Below are 17,325 nucleotides of genomic sequence, written 5' to 3' on the forward strand. Positions count from 1 at the left end.
ACATACGTGAAAGGATGTTGTTTGTGTCAGTATCTCGCCCTACACTGTATGGACTTTTCAATAATATTGAGTTCTACAGTGCTGGCACCGGCCATTTAAACACATCTGACAGCACTTTCCAACAGGGAAAAAAACCAGAGGAAATAAAACAGAGGCAAGAATCAGGCTCAATGTAAATCTGAAGCTGAAGAAAGAGTATCTCAGCCTGCCCTGGAGAGCAGTCACTGTGGGACAAAGAATGGGTTACAAAGTGTCTTATTTGCAGGTCACTCGTTGAATTCCACCCCAAAATGGCAGCTGTTGGTAGTCATTGCTGCAGTGGTCAGAAGACTTTTTCCATCCATGTTTGGTTAATTATAGAAATCAGTTCACTTCTGTTATATTTGCACGGCTTTGTCTTTGCTTTCCGTGTGTATTTGAGCCAATGGATTTACTGGCTGGAACACCCATGGAAACAGCACACGTTTTAACCTATATTAGAGGGTATTTGTGGGAAGCAAATTTCAGATTCATAGATGCAAGAATTCCACAGGAAACCAGAGTCTAAAACTCATCCAGTCAAGAAACAGAAACATTGCCAGATGATCTGAGTCCAATCATCCCCAACTGGAATTGAGCTCCCCTGTCAACTTGTTGGAACCATCTGTTGTGTCTTGTCACACTTAGAATGTAAAATCTTCTGGCTGGGGACCACGTGTGTACAGTGTCTAACACAACGGGAAATGGAGCCTATAAGTGCTACACTGTGATACACATCAAGAGCCATCCTCAAAATTAACAAACACACAGCTCAGATATCAGCGACTCTCAAGAAACTGCTGGCTAGCCATCTGCAGATCCAAGAATTAGACATGGAAAGAACTGGACAAATAACATCAAACAAATTAACCCCAGAAAAGTCTGAAGCTGTCACTTGTGTACAGTTTGCAGATAGAAAGAGAATGAACTCAGCAGATGAGTTATTCACTGTGAAGTGCTTATACCTCTCTGGTCAGAACCTTCTGAGGTGCTGCGAAACGAGTGGCTGCATCTCAGTCCAATGCCTGGGAATCCCTACTGCAAACCAGTCATAACCAATGGGCGCCCCCCCAGTGACAGTCTCAGAGGACAGGCAGAAGTGAACCGTCCTCTCTTCAGAGCAGAGGGGATACACTGGGGGAAGGAGGGGTAGGAGCAGTGCAAGGGGGCACTATTAGTGCCCATTCAGTACCTGGCCTGTGCCTAGCTAGAGAACTCTATTCTCCTGTGCTCTCCTGGCACATCCTTCAGTCCAGGAGGAAGACATTGGACAGGGATGTTCTCTACAACTTTCCCTGCTCCTTCATCCATACATGCATCTGGGCAGAGTTCCTCTTTGATTTCCTCATCTCTTTCTCAGGGCAAGGGGCATTTTCCAGGGTTGTCTGTTCAGGGTCTCCCTGGGATTTCTTGTTTTAACCCTTTGACCTGCACGTCCCATCCCTGTGTTCCATTTTTTGTCCCCTGTAATCACTTACATTCTGGGTTCTGTAGCCACTCGCCCATCTGAGGGAGCAGAATTTTATTGTTCTGGGGGACTCCCCCTTCCCGCTTCCCAGGATTCAGACAGGTCAATGCCTTTCCTGAGCACTAAATTCGCATCATGGTAGTAAAATGAGCAAGAATGTGTGTGTAGGGATGGAGCATTACACCAAGGGAATGAGTTAAGAGCTCCCAGCTACAGGTTTTTAAATCTGGGACTAGACAATCCAAATCCAGCCAGCAACCTGGAGCTCACAGTGAAGACTGAAGAACTGATCAGCCCCTAAGCCAGGGGTAGGCAACCTATGGCACGGGTGCCAAAGGCAACATGCGAGCTGATTTTCAGCGGCACTCACACTGCCTGGATCCTGGCCACTGGTTCGGGGGGCTGTGCATTTTAATTTAGTTTTAAATGAAGCTTCTTAAACATTTTAAAAACCTTATTTACTTTACATACAACAATAGTTTAGTTATATATTATAGACTTCTAGAAAGAGACCTTCTAAAAACGTTAAAATGTATGACTGGCACGCGAAACCTTACATTAGAGTGAATAAATGAAGACTTGGCACAGGGCTTCTGAAAGGTTGCTGACCCCTGCACTAAGCCGTTCTCTCACCTTTCTTTCTGCAGGCTGAGTGCGCCATCTGCTGTTTGCCGAAAAATGGCTATTCCGTTCTTTTGGTCTGAAATGCTTTTTAAAGACAGATCAGACAGTCCCCCAAAAGCTGAGTACTCCCAGTGGCAAGCGTTCGTGCCAGGCCCCCCCAAAATCATGACATTGGCTTAAAAATCATGATAAATAAATTTGGGGGTCTCTTTGCCTTCTAATTTCTGTGTCTTTAGGGGGCACTCATGCCTCAGTAGCCATTTGGGCTAGAAACTGACTGTTTTTTTCTACATAAAAGCTGAGATTCTTACTCCATGTTTCTCCAGGAGCTGGGATTTAAAGTTAGACATCAAACCTCACAAGGCTCAGCAGTGCCAACTCTCCTGGTTTGTTGTGACAAACCCTCTCATTCTTGTCACCAAGGAAGAGATCAGAGTTGAGACATGCACATAAAAAGAAGCACAGGAGGAGACTTGATTTGAGATGGGGACTCGTTCCGTTACAACAAGGATTTCTGTGTGCGCGTGACTCATCTCAGCCGGTGCTTGGGCAAATCCTCCAGGCTGAGTGTGAGGACTGAAGCAACTGAAATCAGATGCACCTCCTGAGAGTGGGCAATGATATTTTTGCAGCCACTTTCTCATAGCAACGGCATTCTCCATTACCCTGAAGTCCTCTGGGCCAAGGCTGTGGGGTTTGTTATTCTGAAGCCCCCTAAGACCACCCCCCAGCTCTAATGCGATATTCTCTGTCAGTCTGAAAGCTCCAGGCCTGCTGCCCATCTTGGGCCCCGAATTCCAGGATGTTGAGAAGTCTGAGGCAGGGCCAAGTAAACCTACACCATCCCTGACAGGGGTTTGTCCAACCAGCCTCCTATGATGAGGATTCTACAGCATTCCAATACGCCAGCTGAGGCCTCACCAGTGCCGAGCGGAGTGGGACAGTTACCTCCAATGTCTTACGTACAACACTCCTGCTAGCACATCCCAGAATGACATCAGACTTTTTTGCAACTGCATCACATTTTTGACTCATATTAAGTTTGTGATCCACTATCATCCCCAGATCCTTCTCAGCGGTACTACTGCCTCACCAGTTATTCCCTGTTTTGTAGGTGTGCGTTTGATTGTTCCTTCCTAAGCATAGTACTTTGCACTTTATTGAATTTCATCTTGCTGAATTCAGACAAATGGAGAATTTATGAAGGTTGTTTTGAATTCTAACTGAATCCCCCAAAGTGTTTGCAACTCCTCCCAGCTTGGTGGCATATGCAGATTTGATATGTGTATTCTCCATTCCAGTATCAAAGTCATGAATGAACATATTGACTAGTAGCAGACCCAGGACTGACCCCCAGCGGGACCCCACTAGATGCAATTTGACAGCAAACCATTGGTAACTACTCTGAGTAGAATCTTTCAACGATTGCCCCTCACCCAGAGCAGTGTGCAGGGGCTGGGCGCTCAGCACCCCAGCAGGGTGCCGGTCTTTGTGGGTGGATAACGACTTTTAAAGAAAAGCCCTTGGCACCCTGCCACATATTTACAAGCTGAGATCTGCATTCAGGCTGCTCTGTAGTCAATGAATCCCGTTGCTGTTTGTTCTCTTGTAGCACCCTAGCAGCCTTGCATTGTGCTGTCACTTCTGTCCACCCACCAAAGAGTTCAAACAAAGGTGTGTGCACTGGGATCCTGCTGCTCTGTCTCTCCCGCCCCTTGTGGCGCCCACATAGAAGGGACTGGGGGTGGGACTTGGATTTCATTTCTCAAGTTTACCTTTCCTTTCAGCTTTACACTCCAAGTGGCTGGCTGGGTGCAGGCGGAATGGCAGCAGGTTAGCTCTGTAGCTAGGGGACAGGCAGGGGGAAGCAGCTGGAAAAGAGAAGACTGGGATGCTTTTCGGGGGCTTTTTCTCCCAAGCCTTCTAGGAATGGGATGCTGAGCTTAATCAGTCTGGAGAGATGAGGAACAATCTCCAAAGTACTTAAGTGAATGGCTGGAGGGAAATGGTGCATTTGGGATGTAATCTCGGGGCAGCTCCTGAGGAAAGAACCACAAAGATCCCACTGGCCACAGTGCTGTTAGAAGCATGAGTGATGTTACTATAGGCAAGTAAAGTATCAGGCTGGTTACCTGGGGACTGGTTGGGTATATCTGAGGGGGGAGTTAAGTCCCTTAGCGCCATTGCTTTGGAATGGTGGCATAATCTAGTGACTAAAGCAAATAAATGGGACATCTGGTTTCTAATCCTAGCCCTGCCACTGACCATCCATGGTATCCGGAGTAATTTACCCTCTGTACCTTAGCTATCCCATCTGTGAAATGGGGGCATTTGCATCCCTCACAAAGCATTGAGAGGATTAATCAAAACAGTCATTGTTTGTAAACACCGCAGAGGTCTTCAATGTGTTCTTTAAATACTAAGTGTTGTTACTGATGGTCAGCAATTGTAAACAAGGGAAAATTTTTTTTAGCATATCCAAAGCATAGAAACGTTATCAATTGTCATCAATGACTAGCATGGTCTTGTGAATATTCCAGAGGTGGACCCCAGCTAATCAAACTTGCAGCATGGCTTTAAAAGTGGACTGCAGAGTTGCAGCCGAAGAATCAACCCCACTAGCAGGTAATTGGCTTATGAATTTCCAGTGCCTGTATAGGGTAACAGTGAAAGATAGGTCTATTTTTTTTTAAACCAAAGATTTGTATTTAAAAGAAGCCTGTGATGTTTAGTTACCATGACTAAATATTTACTAGATAAAGACAGAGATTGGGTGACATAAAAAGTGATTTAAGAAATCTGTTTTAAAATCCTTCTTATTGTTTTGCCCTCTCCATTGGGGTTGTGTCTTCACTGCAAAAGATAGGTGTGTTTTTATACTGAGATCGGTATTCCAGTGTAAAATCCTAGTGGAGTCAAGGCACTGAAGTTTTTACCTTGATGTAACTAGTCAAAGTCAATCCCAAGTGTGTGTGGTTGGAAGGGAAGGGGTAGAATGTTGACCTTACTTCAGCACAGAATTGTTGTTTTTTTAATTGATTTACTTTTTTAGTAATTGGATGCAAGGCCTGATCTTGCAAATCTGCTTTCACTCAGGTAGCCCAGTGGGCATTAAAGTTAAATTCAACCCAACAGGAATAAGGGTGTCAAACTCAGCTCAGTTTTTACACAGCCCAAAATTCCCCATTGACATGGGTGGAAGTCTTGCTGAGTAAGCATTTCACAAGCTGACCCACTGAGTGTCAGCTCAACTGAACTAAAGTATGTTTAAAAGAAATAAAATAAATAACCCAGCAGCTACCATTATCCTATATGCACCGAGGACACAATTCAGTGATCCAAGAATTCTACAGATGCAACAGTCAATCATAAACTGTACGTGAGAGGAGACAAGCTCTTTTAAGGGGGGGTGTTTCTGTGTGCTGTCACATCACTGGCATCTTTATTCTTTCCCCAGATGTGGCCTTGGCATGGAAGAGTCTTCACAAAGCCAAAGAAGTGGTAAGTGAGGTTTGTAGCACTCTGACTCTTAAGGAAAGTGCCTCTGGTTACAGGAAGTTTTGCCTAAATGATGGCTGAAATCCTGACGCCACTGACTTCACTGAGGCTGGGCTTTCGCCCTATATCTCCAGCTCTGTCCTCTTTTGCTATTATGGTAATAATCAGAGGTGATGTGTGGGGGAGAGTGAGTGCATGCATATGGGTCATGTGCCCCCCGCCTCCCGAATTGCTGCTTGGTATGTCCTGAGCATGCTCAGTAACATCTGCTGAAGCCGCTGTCCTCACTCTGCTCCCGCACTATCGGCAGGTACAGGTTGCCTGCTAGGGTTGCCAGTTTTGGTTGGATGTATTCCTGGAGGTTTCATCACATGACATACTCTTTAATTAAAGATTAATCTTTAATTCCTGGAGACTCCAAGGCAATCCTGGAGGTTTGGCAACCTGACTCGTCTCTGGCAATAGTGAAGTATGATATTAATAGGTTAGGCCCAGATCCTGCACACACTTCTGCATATGTTTATCTCTAGTGCCATTGACTTCTCTGAAAAAACAATGAGGAGTCCTTGTGGCACCTTAGAGACTAACAAATTTATTTGGGCCTAAGCTTTTGTGGGCTAGAAACCACTTCATCAGATGCTGATACAGACTAACATGACTACCCCTCTGAAAGCTGACTTCTCTGAGACTACTCTCACCTGGGTAAAGTTATGCATCTGGATACACGTTTGCAGGATCACTGGTATCATAGATTCTAGGGCTGGAAGGGACCTCGAGAGGTCATCGAGTCCAGTCTCCTGCCCTCATGGCAGGATCAAATACTGTATAGACCATCCCTGATAGACATTTATCTAACCTACTCTTAAATATCTCCAGAGATGGAGCTTCTACAGCTTCCCTAGGCAGTTTATTTCAGTGTTTAACCACCCTGACAGTTAGGAACTTTTCCCTAATGTCCAACCTTAACCTCCCTTGCTGCAGTTTAAGCCCATTGCTTCTTGTTTTATCCTTAGAGGCTAAGGTGAACAAGTTTTTCCCTCCTCCTGATGACATCTTTTTAGATACCTGAAAACTTTTATCATGTCCCCTCTCAGTCTTTTCTTTTCCAAACTAAACAAACCCAATTCTTTCAGCCTTTCTTCTTAGGTCATGTTCTCTAGACCTTTAATCATTCTTGTTGCTCCTCTCTGGACCCTCTCCAATTTCTCCACATCTTTCTTGAAACGTGGTGCCCAGAACTGGACACAATATTCCAGCTGAGACCTAACCAGTGCAGAGCACAGTGGAAGAATGACTTCTCGTGTCTCGCTCACAACACACCTGTTAATGCATCCCAGAATCACGTTTGCTTTTTTTGCAACAGCATCACACTGTTGACTCATATTTAGCTTATGGTCCATTATAACCCCTAGAGCCCTTCCTAGACAGTCTCTTCCCATTCTGTATGAGTGAAACTGATTGTTCCTCCCTAAGTGGAGCACTTTGCATTTGTCTTTATTAAACTTTATCCTGTTTAGCTCGGACCATTTCTCCAATTTGTCCAGATCATTTTGAATTATGACCCTACCCTCCAAAGCAGTTGCAATCCCTCTCAGTTTGGTATCATCTGCAAACTTAATATGCATACTTTCTATGCCAATATCTACATCGTTGAGGAAGATATTGAACAGAGCCGGTCCCGCAACAGACCCCTGCGGAACCCCACTTGTTATACCTTTCCAGCAGGATTGGTAGCCATTAATAACTACTCTCTGAGTACGGTTATCCAGCCAGTTATCCACCCACCTTATAGTAGCCCCATCTAAGTTGTATTTGTCCAGTTTATTGATAAGAATCTCATGCGAGACCCTATCAAATGCCTTACCAAAGTCTAGGTATACCACATCCTCTGCTTCTCCCTTATCCACAGAACTCGTTATCCTATCAAAGAAAGCTATCAGATTGGTTTGACATGATTTGTTCTTTACAAATCCATGCTGGCTATTCCCTATCACCTTACCACCTTCCAACTGTTTGCAGATGATTTCCTTAATTAGTTGCTCCATTATCTTCCTTGGCGCAGAAGTTAAACTAACTGGTCTGTAGTTTCCTGGGTTGTTTTTATTTCTCTTTTTGTAGATGGGCACTATATTTGGCCTTTTCCAGTCTTCTGGAATCAATCCCGTCTCCCATGACTTTCCAAAGATAATAGCTAGAGGCTCAGTTACTTCCTCTATTAGCTCCTTGAGTATTCTAGGATGCATTTCATCAGGCCATTGGTGTGTTTACTCTGTTGGCTGCCATAGCGCTATTCCTGATTCACACATTCAAAAACCGGATTAGAACTGGGTTTAGCATTATACCCAGATGTAGACACACTCTTTCCTTAACCTACGTGTTAGATAATTTTAACATTAGCTTTAAGGCCTATCAGTATAGATAATGGAGAGAGGTGTTTCTGCCTCTTATCTTTCCAGTCAACTGCATTCCTTCCAACTGTAGAAAATACCAGAAGTAACATGCCTAGACATGCCAGTCTTTACACACAGAGTAGCTGGGAGGAAAAAATTAATCAGAGAAGCAAAATCTGCCAGCTAAAGGCTACCAGAGAAATACAGCCTATGTCCCTTTTGAAAGGGAAATTTGCCTTTTTACAGTTACAGAGGATTGAAAACAAATTTGACCATGAAGACTGGAATTATGCCAAAGCTCAGAAAGCCAGGAAAAAGCTACAATGTGAAAGGAGCCCCGGTGAGTTCTGATTTACTGGAGGAACAATGCTGGGATTGATTGGCTGATTGTCTGCAGCAGGAGGGGAAAACAAAGGGGAAAGCTACACTTCTCTTAATGAGAAAGAACTAATTGGAGGGGGGCTGTAGCTAAGGAGGTGAAATCCCAGTGGATGTAAAGTGCAGGGAGTCTATGGAGGTAAGGCACAGGCGGGCGGTATGGTGTTAATCTCAGACAGCGATATCGAGATAAAAACTACCCCTGACTCGTCTCCATTAGGATTTTACAGCAGGACGCTTATCTGTGTGTCAATACACACTTTTATTGCAGCAAAGATAGTCTTTAAAATAATTCTTTTAAAGCCAAAAGAGGCTAAGGAAGGAAGCAGGGAGTTTCACCAGGTCACTGATGAAAACCAAGTGACAAGAACTCAGTTTCTTGTTTTTATTTTCACATTCACAACTGTGAGTTTACTGGCAGCAAAACATTGAAGCTGATGACTCTCCTGTATTTACGGATGCTATTTCTTCCCAAAGCACCAGGGCACTGCCCCATTCTCAAGGTGACAGCTGAATTCCTAGGCTCTTGCCTTGTTAATGGGAAAAGCAAGAGAGGCTTATGGAGCCGATCTGTTACAAGAGAATGGATGCTTTGCCTTGCTGACTGCTTTTGAAGAGAAATTTCCTTTCTTTTCCAGCAAGAGTTACCATTAGACAGGGGAAATGAGGATTCAAATTCAGTCCTGGGGTTTAACTAACACCAAGGTTCTGAGACTTTCCATCACTGGCTGCAGCGTGAAAGCCTAGAAGTTCATTGAACACACTGTGACAGCAATGGAGGGCAAGATGCACGCTCCATTGAAACAATGACAGCCCTCCTTCCTAAGGCCCAGGTTCTGCATTTGGCTCTACACGGGCAGACCCTACTCCACACAGAGTCCTGCTGATGTCAATGGGCTTCACAGGGGCCCCTCTGCACTGATCTAGAGGACTGAGAAAGCCCCCAAGGAAAGGCTCAGTAGGGACGGGTAAGGAGAGTGAACTAGGGGTGCAAAGGTTCCCTACAAACAACAGATTATATTCCTGAATCAAAACCCAGTGAAACAATTGGTGCCTTTCCATACACTCCAATGAGCTAATTCTCAGGCCCTGTGTGGCTTGGGGCTGGGGAACACTTTGGGGTGTATTAGCTGCCCTCCTTTGCCGAACCCTAGACCAGAGCCCTGCCCAGCTGCCATGCAGCAGCAGAGGCGACCCCAGAGATCTTTCCCATAATATGCATCATTAATCCCTGTACAGCCGCTGACCCCAGGGCCTCACCCTCCAAGTCCGCCCCATGCTCAGATCCTGCCTTTGAGCTCGGCCTGCCCAGGTGCTGTGTCACTCCCCCTCCATCAGAGGGGACACAAGCTGCTGGAAGTGGGGCAAGGCCCAGCAGGGCTCTAGGGGGAGCCCTGAAGCAGGAGCTTGCCTCACAGCAGTGGCTAGGAGCAGAAGCGCCAGCCACCCCACTGCCCAGTGCGCACACTCAGATTTGGCCCTGCAGCCCCTCTGTTACGATGGCAGGAGCCTGAGTGGGCAGTGGGGTAAGCAGCGGGGTGGCCAACGCTGTTCCTTCTGATTGCTGCCAGTGCTACACACTGTGTGTAAGGGGCATACTGCTGCCGTGCCACGGCGCAGGAGCTTTAAAAGGAGGAGACTCTATGTGCTCTGTGGAGCCCTTTTAGTTTCATGTTTGTACAGCGCCTGGCACAGTTAAGCTCTCGTCTGTGAATGGGGTCCCTGAGCACTATCATGGTACAAACAATGAGCAGTGATGCACGCTTTCCCACTCTCACCCCACCGCACCCACCATCTATCTCAGGGGTTCAGCATTTCACCTTCATTTTGAGCCTGGAAAGAGTTAACACCCACACACCAAATGCTACCAACACTGCAACAACATTCTGAGCAGTGCAGGGGAGATATTGAGCCCATTATTTGCCAAAACACCAAAGAGCAAAGCCAGAAAGAGCCCTGTCCAGAACCAAAGACTGGGCCAAGTCGAGACGCACCCATTCCAGGGATTTGTTACTGTCTATTCCTCACGGTTGAAACTGTATTGGTATGTTTAAAGGGTCAGATCTGGTTTTGACAGAGCTCCCACTAAAGCTTGTTGTGCTCTGTTCAGCCAAACTTAAATATTAATTCAAGAAAACCCTCAGACTCCCATTGATTTGGTTGTGTTATGCTATAGACAGTAACAGAGGCCAAGAGGAACCCGTTTCAATTGAAATCAAGACTGAGGAGAGCTGTCTATCCTGCAGGTAAGTTACACCCAATATCTGCTTCTCGGGCTGGGTGTGGCTAATTAATACAGATTTTGAAAGTGCTTTCGGGCTCTTGGATGCAGACACCTGTAAGGAGCAAAAGTCTCTTAAGCTCAAAACTTTAGGCTTTTTGTTTTTTTTTAAAGCTACTAAATTGTTTCACCCTAGGAAATCTCACCAGCAAGGCCAGTGGTATGCTGAGCCACCATGCAGACTTACTAGTGCCCGAGCCTACCTGAATCATGTAACTCTGCTTTATAATAATCCCACCCTCCTCTGCCGTTTGGGAGGGGGGGGAGGGTAGATTCTCCCACTGCTCCTTGCTTTCTTTGATTTGCAAGTATTGAACTTAGCGATAGATATGCACTACTGCCTTTTTCTGAAGGAGCCATAACTGTTCAGTGTGTCGGAGACCCAACACTGCTCATAGCTAATGAGGAAATTCCCCTTTTTCTCAAGCGGTAGGGATTTGTGCACTGGGTTAGGTGGACTGGGTATTCTCTCTGTTGTCACCATGAAGTGAGTGAGTGTTGCCAAGAGGTCACAGCAGTGACCTCTGGGATTCTATTGCTGGCTCTGCCACAAACTTGCTGTGTGATCTGGGGCAAGTCCCTGATCTGCTGTGCCTCAGTTTCCCCCTCTGTTATATGGATGAATGAGGATTATTGTGAGACTCTGAGGTCCTCCACTGGAGGGGGTGATAGAAGCTCAAATTAGTGTTGAAGTAAGAAACGTAATTAGCAGCTTGAACATTCAGTTCCCCAGAGTTTGGTGCATTCAGGCTCTTTTTCTTCTCTCTAAACAGGGGAAATTGTGCAAGTGTTTCTCCTGCTTGGCCAGAGAACCGATCCTTTGAGAGCCAGGCTGTGAGGAATGAGTCAGCGAGAATGATGCATGTGCCTTGCAGCAGGGAGCCAACGTCTTCAACATGCAGCCCTGGCAGAATGGACGTCCAAGGCGGCAGAGCTGCAGCTGGCACTCAGTCTGCTCCAGAGACTCTAAGCATACTGGGGAGGAGGGGCAGTTTTAGTGACCAGGTAAACACAGAGAAGAAGAGCCCCACAGGACAGATGGAGGGAGCTCCTCGCTCTCCACAGCATCTGACCTCTTCCCCTGAGGACAGCAAGCGAGCTGCCCCCTGTGCAGTCTGGAGCCACACTCCCCTGTGCCCATCAGTCCTGTCCGCCATGCGCCCCCTTTTTCCCTGCAATAGTCCCAGTGCTCAGAAGCAGCAGGGACTGAGGAGATCACCCGACAACAAGCTAGAGCGACTCAGAGAGAGAATTCAGGAGCAGAAGCAGCGACACCAACGCCTGGCTCCGGAAGCGAAGCAGCCCAGTGCCAGCTACTCCAGGGAACTGCTGCACGTAGAGCCCGTGAAGAGGAAGGTTCGCAAAGTGGCCTTTGCTCCTCCAGCCCCAGTTTACAGAGGTCAGTGCCAGTCTAGTGCCTACTGGGTGCTGCCTGAGAAGAGGCCCTTGCTGTGCTGGCCGGCAGCCTGCAAGGCCCAGCACCTGCTGCAATAGAAGCTTCCCCCTTCCCAGCACTTGTTTCTGGCACTGGGAATGGGGGTGGGGCCCAGGATGCCAGGCTTTCGAACGGGCATAGTTACCAAAAAGGTCAATTCATGGTGGTGTTTTATATTGTAGTTGTTTTTTCTCTTTCCCTTTGAGCCTTGCGCTTTTGGATTCCTGGTAACGAAGGTTTGCAGGCCTCACAGGCACAGGGATCCAAGAAATGGACCCAGGAGCAATGACATCAGTGTTATCTGCATATGTTCAGGATGACTGCATAATTAACCCCCTGGCTTCCACATCATCCCATCCTGTCCACATCACACCTTCATGTACTCCATTTTATATACCTTCCTCCCCCACCCCGCCATCTGAAACGGCCACCTGCCCATTAATCCACCTGCGAGCTTTACTTTCCAACATGCCCAAGACTCTATGTAGCTTTGAGTAGTCAGGACTTAAATCAAGAACCTGCCACAAAAATGTTTCCTTCTTTCCCCCCACAAAAACAGAATCGTCCTTCCACCAGCTTCACGCAGTGGAGGGCCACCACTGACTCATTGGCCCTTGGGTTTCACAGCTTTGCTTGCAGGTAGACATAAGAGAACTTGCTTAGGTAGTTGCCTCTTTTGGGTGGCCTGGTGGATAGAGCACTGGAAAGGGACTCAGAAGACCTGGATTCTATTCCTGGGTGACTGCTTTGCTGGGTGACCTGGAAGAAGTCATTTCTCTGCTCCTCAGTTTCCCTGTCTGTAAAATGGGAATAATGATACTGCCTTCCTGTGTGAAGTACTTTAAGATCTGTGGATGATGAGTGCTAGATGTGAGCTAGGTGTTACTAAGAAATAATAGAGGAAGGATCAGTCCATTTTATTGTTCTTTTGATTTGTCAGCATGGAGGATCCACTCTGCCTTCCCTGTGAATGATATCAATCTTTGTCAGATACACATGGAAAGAGACTCCTGCCGTGCGTGAGAATTGGCAGTACAGCAGCGTGGAGGGGGCATCACAGAGGAGTTAAAACAGAAGCTGTGCGGTTCAGAATGCACCATAGAGGATGTAACAGCTTGTTCAGCAGAACTAGAATGGTTCTGAAAGCAAATTTTAGCAGCAAAGCTGGGACAAGGGAGCCTAACTTGGCCTTAGAGGATTGTACACTGTTAATTGTCACTCTGCTTTGGAGTGATTTAAGATGTCAGGTTTCTGCAAGTGAATGATGGCCCAGACTCAGCAGCAAGGATGCTTGTGTGTTTAGATTAGCCTGCCAGCCTGGCTGCTGTTTCAGGTGATGGGGAATATTGAGGTTGCATCAGTATATAGAAGCCAGGCTGAAAAACTAAGCATGTCAACCAGTCTTATTCATACACTAATAATGCTTTCCCATTGCTAATCCAACCCAACAATTAATTCAGTTTGGTCAATTATCCCTGTGCACTCTCATAGGATTTAGAGCCCCAGCCCCACTGGCAGTCACTGGTGTTCCCAGAGAGCTTTTCCCAGAAATAGCTGTTTACATTGTGGTGCTGTTCAGTGGCCAGCATGAAGTGAAGTGCTGGGTCTCAGTCCAGTTATCTGTAGACAAGTATTAGCATCACAAAAACCAAGCCCTGCAACTGACACCAATTGCCCCCTCTGTTGGGAACCTAATCTACACAGGGGCCAAACCCAGGATCTTTACCGAGCCTGCATTAAACAGAATTTAAACCAGTCCAGACTGATAAAGTTTAAAACACAGTTTAATCACTTGTTGACAAGACCAAGCGAGATTGAAACTAAGTCATGAAACCACGTTGCCACCCCAGGACCAGGTCAGATATGAGCTGGAATTGGTTTTGATAAGCATGCGTCTACTTTTAACTACATGAACACATCGTTATTGGCCAACAGCCCTTGTGTGTCTCACTGTAGAGTGACTGTTTTTAATTCTCCATTTGTTTAGGTTTTAGTGCTGTAAAACTGAAGATTGCTCATTCTTCTGCGGATGAGGAGACTGGAATATCAGAATCTGAAGAAGTGGCCACCACCAGACAAAGTGGGGATCATAAAAACACGAGTCCAGGTTAGTGCTGCTAATAGCACAACGGACTGTTTGCTAAAAGGGATTTTGCATACATGAGATATCAATTTTGCAAATGAAAATTTGGGCTGAATATGCAAAGAATCTTTCCACTAGTCAGAGGTAATACTCTTCCCAAAGAAACGGGTGGAATCCTCCTTACTTGGGTCATTTAAAATTAGAGCAGCTGAAGAAGAGAGGAAGGATGGGGCAGTGGTTTGGGTGCCAGCCTGGAACTCAGATGATGTGGGCTCAATTCTCTGCTCTATCAGAGATTCCTGTGTGATGTAGTCGCTCTGTGCCTCAGTTTCCCATCTGTACAACGGACAATAGCACTGCCCTACCTCACAGGGGTGTTGCGAGGATAAATACATAGAGCACCGTGAGATGCTCACTCTAGTCATGGGGGTTGTGGTTGCACGTGCTCCTCCTTGGAGCACCCTCTTGCAGCAGTGTGGGGCATTGCTGCTATCTTCCATGTTTCCCGCCTGCCTTTAACTCCAGGCAGGGCTGGTGCAACCATTTAGGCCAACTAGGAGGTTGCCTAGGGCGCCAAGATTTGGGAGTGCCAAAAAGTGGCGCCCCCGAAAAATTTTTTAAATGGTTGCAGCCGCTGCTGCTGGAGGGGCTGAGCTGCCGGCGGCAGCAGCTGCCTGCAGCCCGCAGCCCAGGGTGCCCCCCGGCTCAGGGCGCCGCCGGTCAGCGCGCCCCTGAGGTCAGTGCGCCGCCGCTGCAGCCCAGCAGCCCTGGGTGTCCCCCGCCCCCCCCGGGGTCAGCGAGCCGCCCTCTCAGTCCGGCAGCCCAGGGGTCCCCCCCCCCCGGGGTCAGGGAGCCACGGCTCCGGTGGACCTGCCACGCTCCGCCGGAGCCGCGAGACCCGCGCGCAGGGCGGCGAAATGTCCCGGCGCCTAGGGCGCCAGAAACCTTAGCGCCGGTCCTGACTCCAGGTCTTCTATGGCGCAGCCCGGTGACCAAGTTACAAAGCTCAAACCCCATCTGGGGTCTCCCAAACAAGTCCAAATGAATCGGGATAATTCTTCTGCCCCCTTGAGCTACTGAAGTCCTCTCCTTGTACTTGCAAAACCTGCATCTCAGGGCTTTCCTGGCAGGAGCCTACCCTGCCCCTGTAGTGCACTGCTTCCATTATCTATCTCTGTCCCCTAGGCCTGGGCTCCTTGCAGCCAGAGAAACCAGTCTCCTGTGCAGTCTCTCCCCTCTCAACTGAGCTCCTTTAGTCTACTTACTGTGGCTTAGCTCTGCCTTGCAGCCAATTAGCTACTCACCTCCCCAGGTGCAGAGCATGACTAATTGGGTGTATTCACTAGCCTTGCAGGCTAAGGGGTTAAGCCCCATCACAGGGATCATATAAGTACCTTAGATAGATAGATAAAGCAAAAGAAATCTTGGGGGCAGAGGACCCAGCCACAGCCAGGGTGACCTTAGTTCCATCTTTAGAATTTTATGAAAACAGATTCATGGAAAATGGCAGTGAGCGACTGGGTCCCTGCACTGCCACAAAGCCATAGCATGGACCCAGGGCTACGCACAAGACATAGGTTTAGATCAGAGGTCTTTCTTTTGTCCTCTGGTCTGGCAGCATGCTCAGAAGCAAGGGGTGCTTTCACCACTCAGGAGGCCTCTCCAGCCAATTAAAGATGGTCATGAATAAGTTCAAAAGGGCTGGTCCTTACTCCTTGCCCAAAGGCAGGATGGCCTCAAGAATAGGAAGGATGAAAGTGAAGTGATGCTAAAAAAATGCCTGGGAGGGATCAGTGGACAGACTCCTTTTTTCTTCAGGGTGAATTGGTTCGGGCTCCATCTTGCTTTCAACATTGCAACTTGGTACATTAATTCTGAACCATTCTTCTACAAAGCATGGCACAATAAAAGAGTGAAAGGCAGCTAGTTATCGTTACAACCTTAGGAATGCAGCTGGCAATGAAAAGATAGCTTGTGGAAACCTGCCACTAATTTGACTGTCTAAAGCCTATCTATGCTAATTTCACAGTGTTTGGTATATCAGCAAAAGGGGTCATGTTTGCAATTTGATTGCATTTCTAAGCTCAGTCTTTTCTGTCTTTTCCGATGGGTCGAGACCAAAGAGACAGATGCATGACAAGCAGAAGTCAAAGGCCCAAGCAAGAACAGAGTTCATCCAAGTCTCCTGTCCCTGAGAAAACACTGAAAGAGAAAGGTAAAGAGGAAAATTATTTGAACTGACACAATGACAGGGATTAAAAGGGGGGAGATGGACAAAGGTGCTTAAGAAAATGTCCAGCTTGCAATACCTCATGTTGTTTATTTATATTGTACTTTATACACATGAACTCCTGGGAAGCACAGTCAAAGATCATGGTCCATTGGCCAAGGCACTCTGTAGACAAGTAACAAAGGCAGTGACAAAACAAAACTGGTGGCCAAAACAGTTATCTAAGGGCAGGGGTGAAAATTTGATGGGGGGAGGATGAGATAACAGCAATAAAATAAATTGGCAGAAAAGCAGAAGTCTCAGCTTCAGTGGTCCGTTGATAGGAAAGCCGTGTGGTCTAGCAGATAGACTGGACTCAGGACTGTGCTACTGAGGTGCCATCTTTGGGCTGAGAAGTAAAATATTAGGAGAAGTTCCAGCCTTTTGAAATCCCATGCGAGGATTTGCAGGGATATTTGTTACACCCATGGCCAAATTATGACACACACGACTCCATTCTGCTTACCCAAGAGTCCTTCTCTGGTTTCAGTGGGGTATGGTGTGAGTTATTTTCTCTTCTAAACTGTTGTGTTGCCACACTGTTAAAACAGCTGTCCTGCTGCAACCCAGAAGCGGCTGTATTTAAGTGAGGCGTGACATTCTGTCAGGCCTGGTATACACTTCAAAATTAGATTGACCTATCTACGGTGCTCAGAGCTGTGAAAAATGTCACACCCAGAGCCCCGTAGTTAGGTTGACCTAACCCCCAGTATAAATGTGGGTAGGTCTATGGAAGAATTCTTCGGTTGACCTAGCTACTGCCTCGGAATGATTGATCAACTATAGCAGCGGAAAGATCCCCTTCTGTCGACGTAGGAAACATCTGCATTCTGGTGCTAGTGTGGCACAGTTGCAGTATGGACACCCTCACAAGGGTATTT

General features: G+C 46.9%; 1 protein-coding gene across 2 annotated transcripts in view; it reads left to right on the forward strand.

Annotated features, from left to right (window-relative positions):
* The first annotated feature begins 3,892 nt into the window (after positions 1–3,892).
* Positions 3,893–17,325, forward strand: part of CCDC187 (coiled-coil domain containing 187) — a 75,018-nt gene continuing 61,585 nt past the window's right edge. For both annotated transcript variants that reach the window (XM_075060476.1, XM_075060475.1), the window contains exons 1-8: positions 3,893–3,943; positions 4,651–4,735; positions 5,568–5,611; positions 8,245–8,338; positions 10,553–10,622; positions 11,431–12,056; positions 14,080–14,199; positions 16,292–16,390. In XM_075060476.1, the coding sequence (XP_074916577.1) occupies positions 4,681–4,735; positions 5,568–5,611; positions 8,245–8,338; positions 10,553–10,622; positions 11,431–12,056; positions 14,080–14,199; positions 16,292–16,390 (1,108 nt within the window). In that variant the 5' untranslated portion in view covers positions 3,893–3,943; positions 4,651–4,680. The remainder of the gene's footprint in view (positions 3,944–4,650; positions 4,736–5,567; positions 5,612–8,244; positions 8,339–10,552; positions 10,623–11,430; positions 12,057–14,079; positions 14,200–16,291; positions 16,391–17,325) is intronic.

This window comes from Chelonoidis abingdonii, chromosome 24, assembly GCF_003597395.2.
Source record: "Chelonoidis abingdonii isolate Lonesome George chromosome 24, CheloAbing_2.0, whole genome shotgun sequence".
NCBI lineage: Eukaryota > Metazoa > Chordata > Testudines > Testudinidae > Chelonoidis > Chelonoidis abingdonii.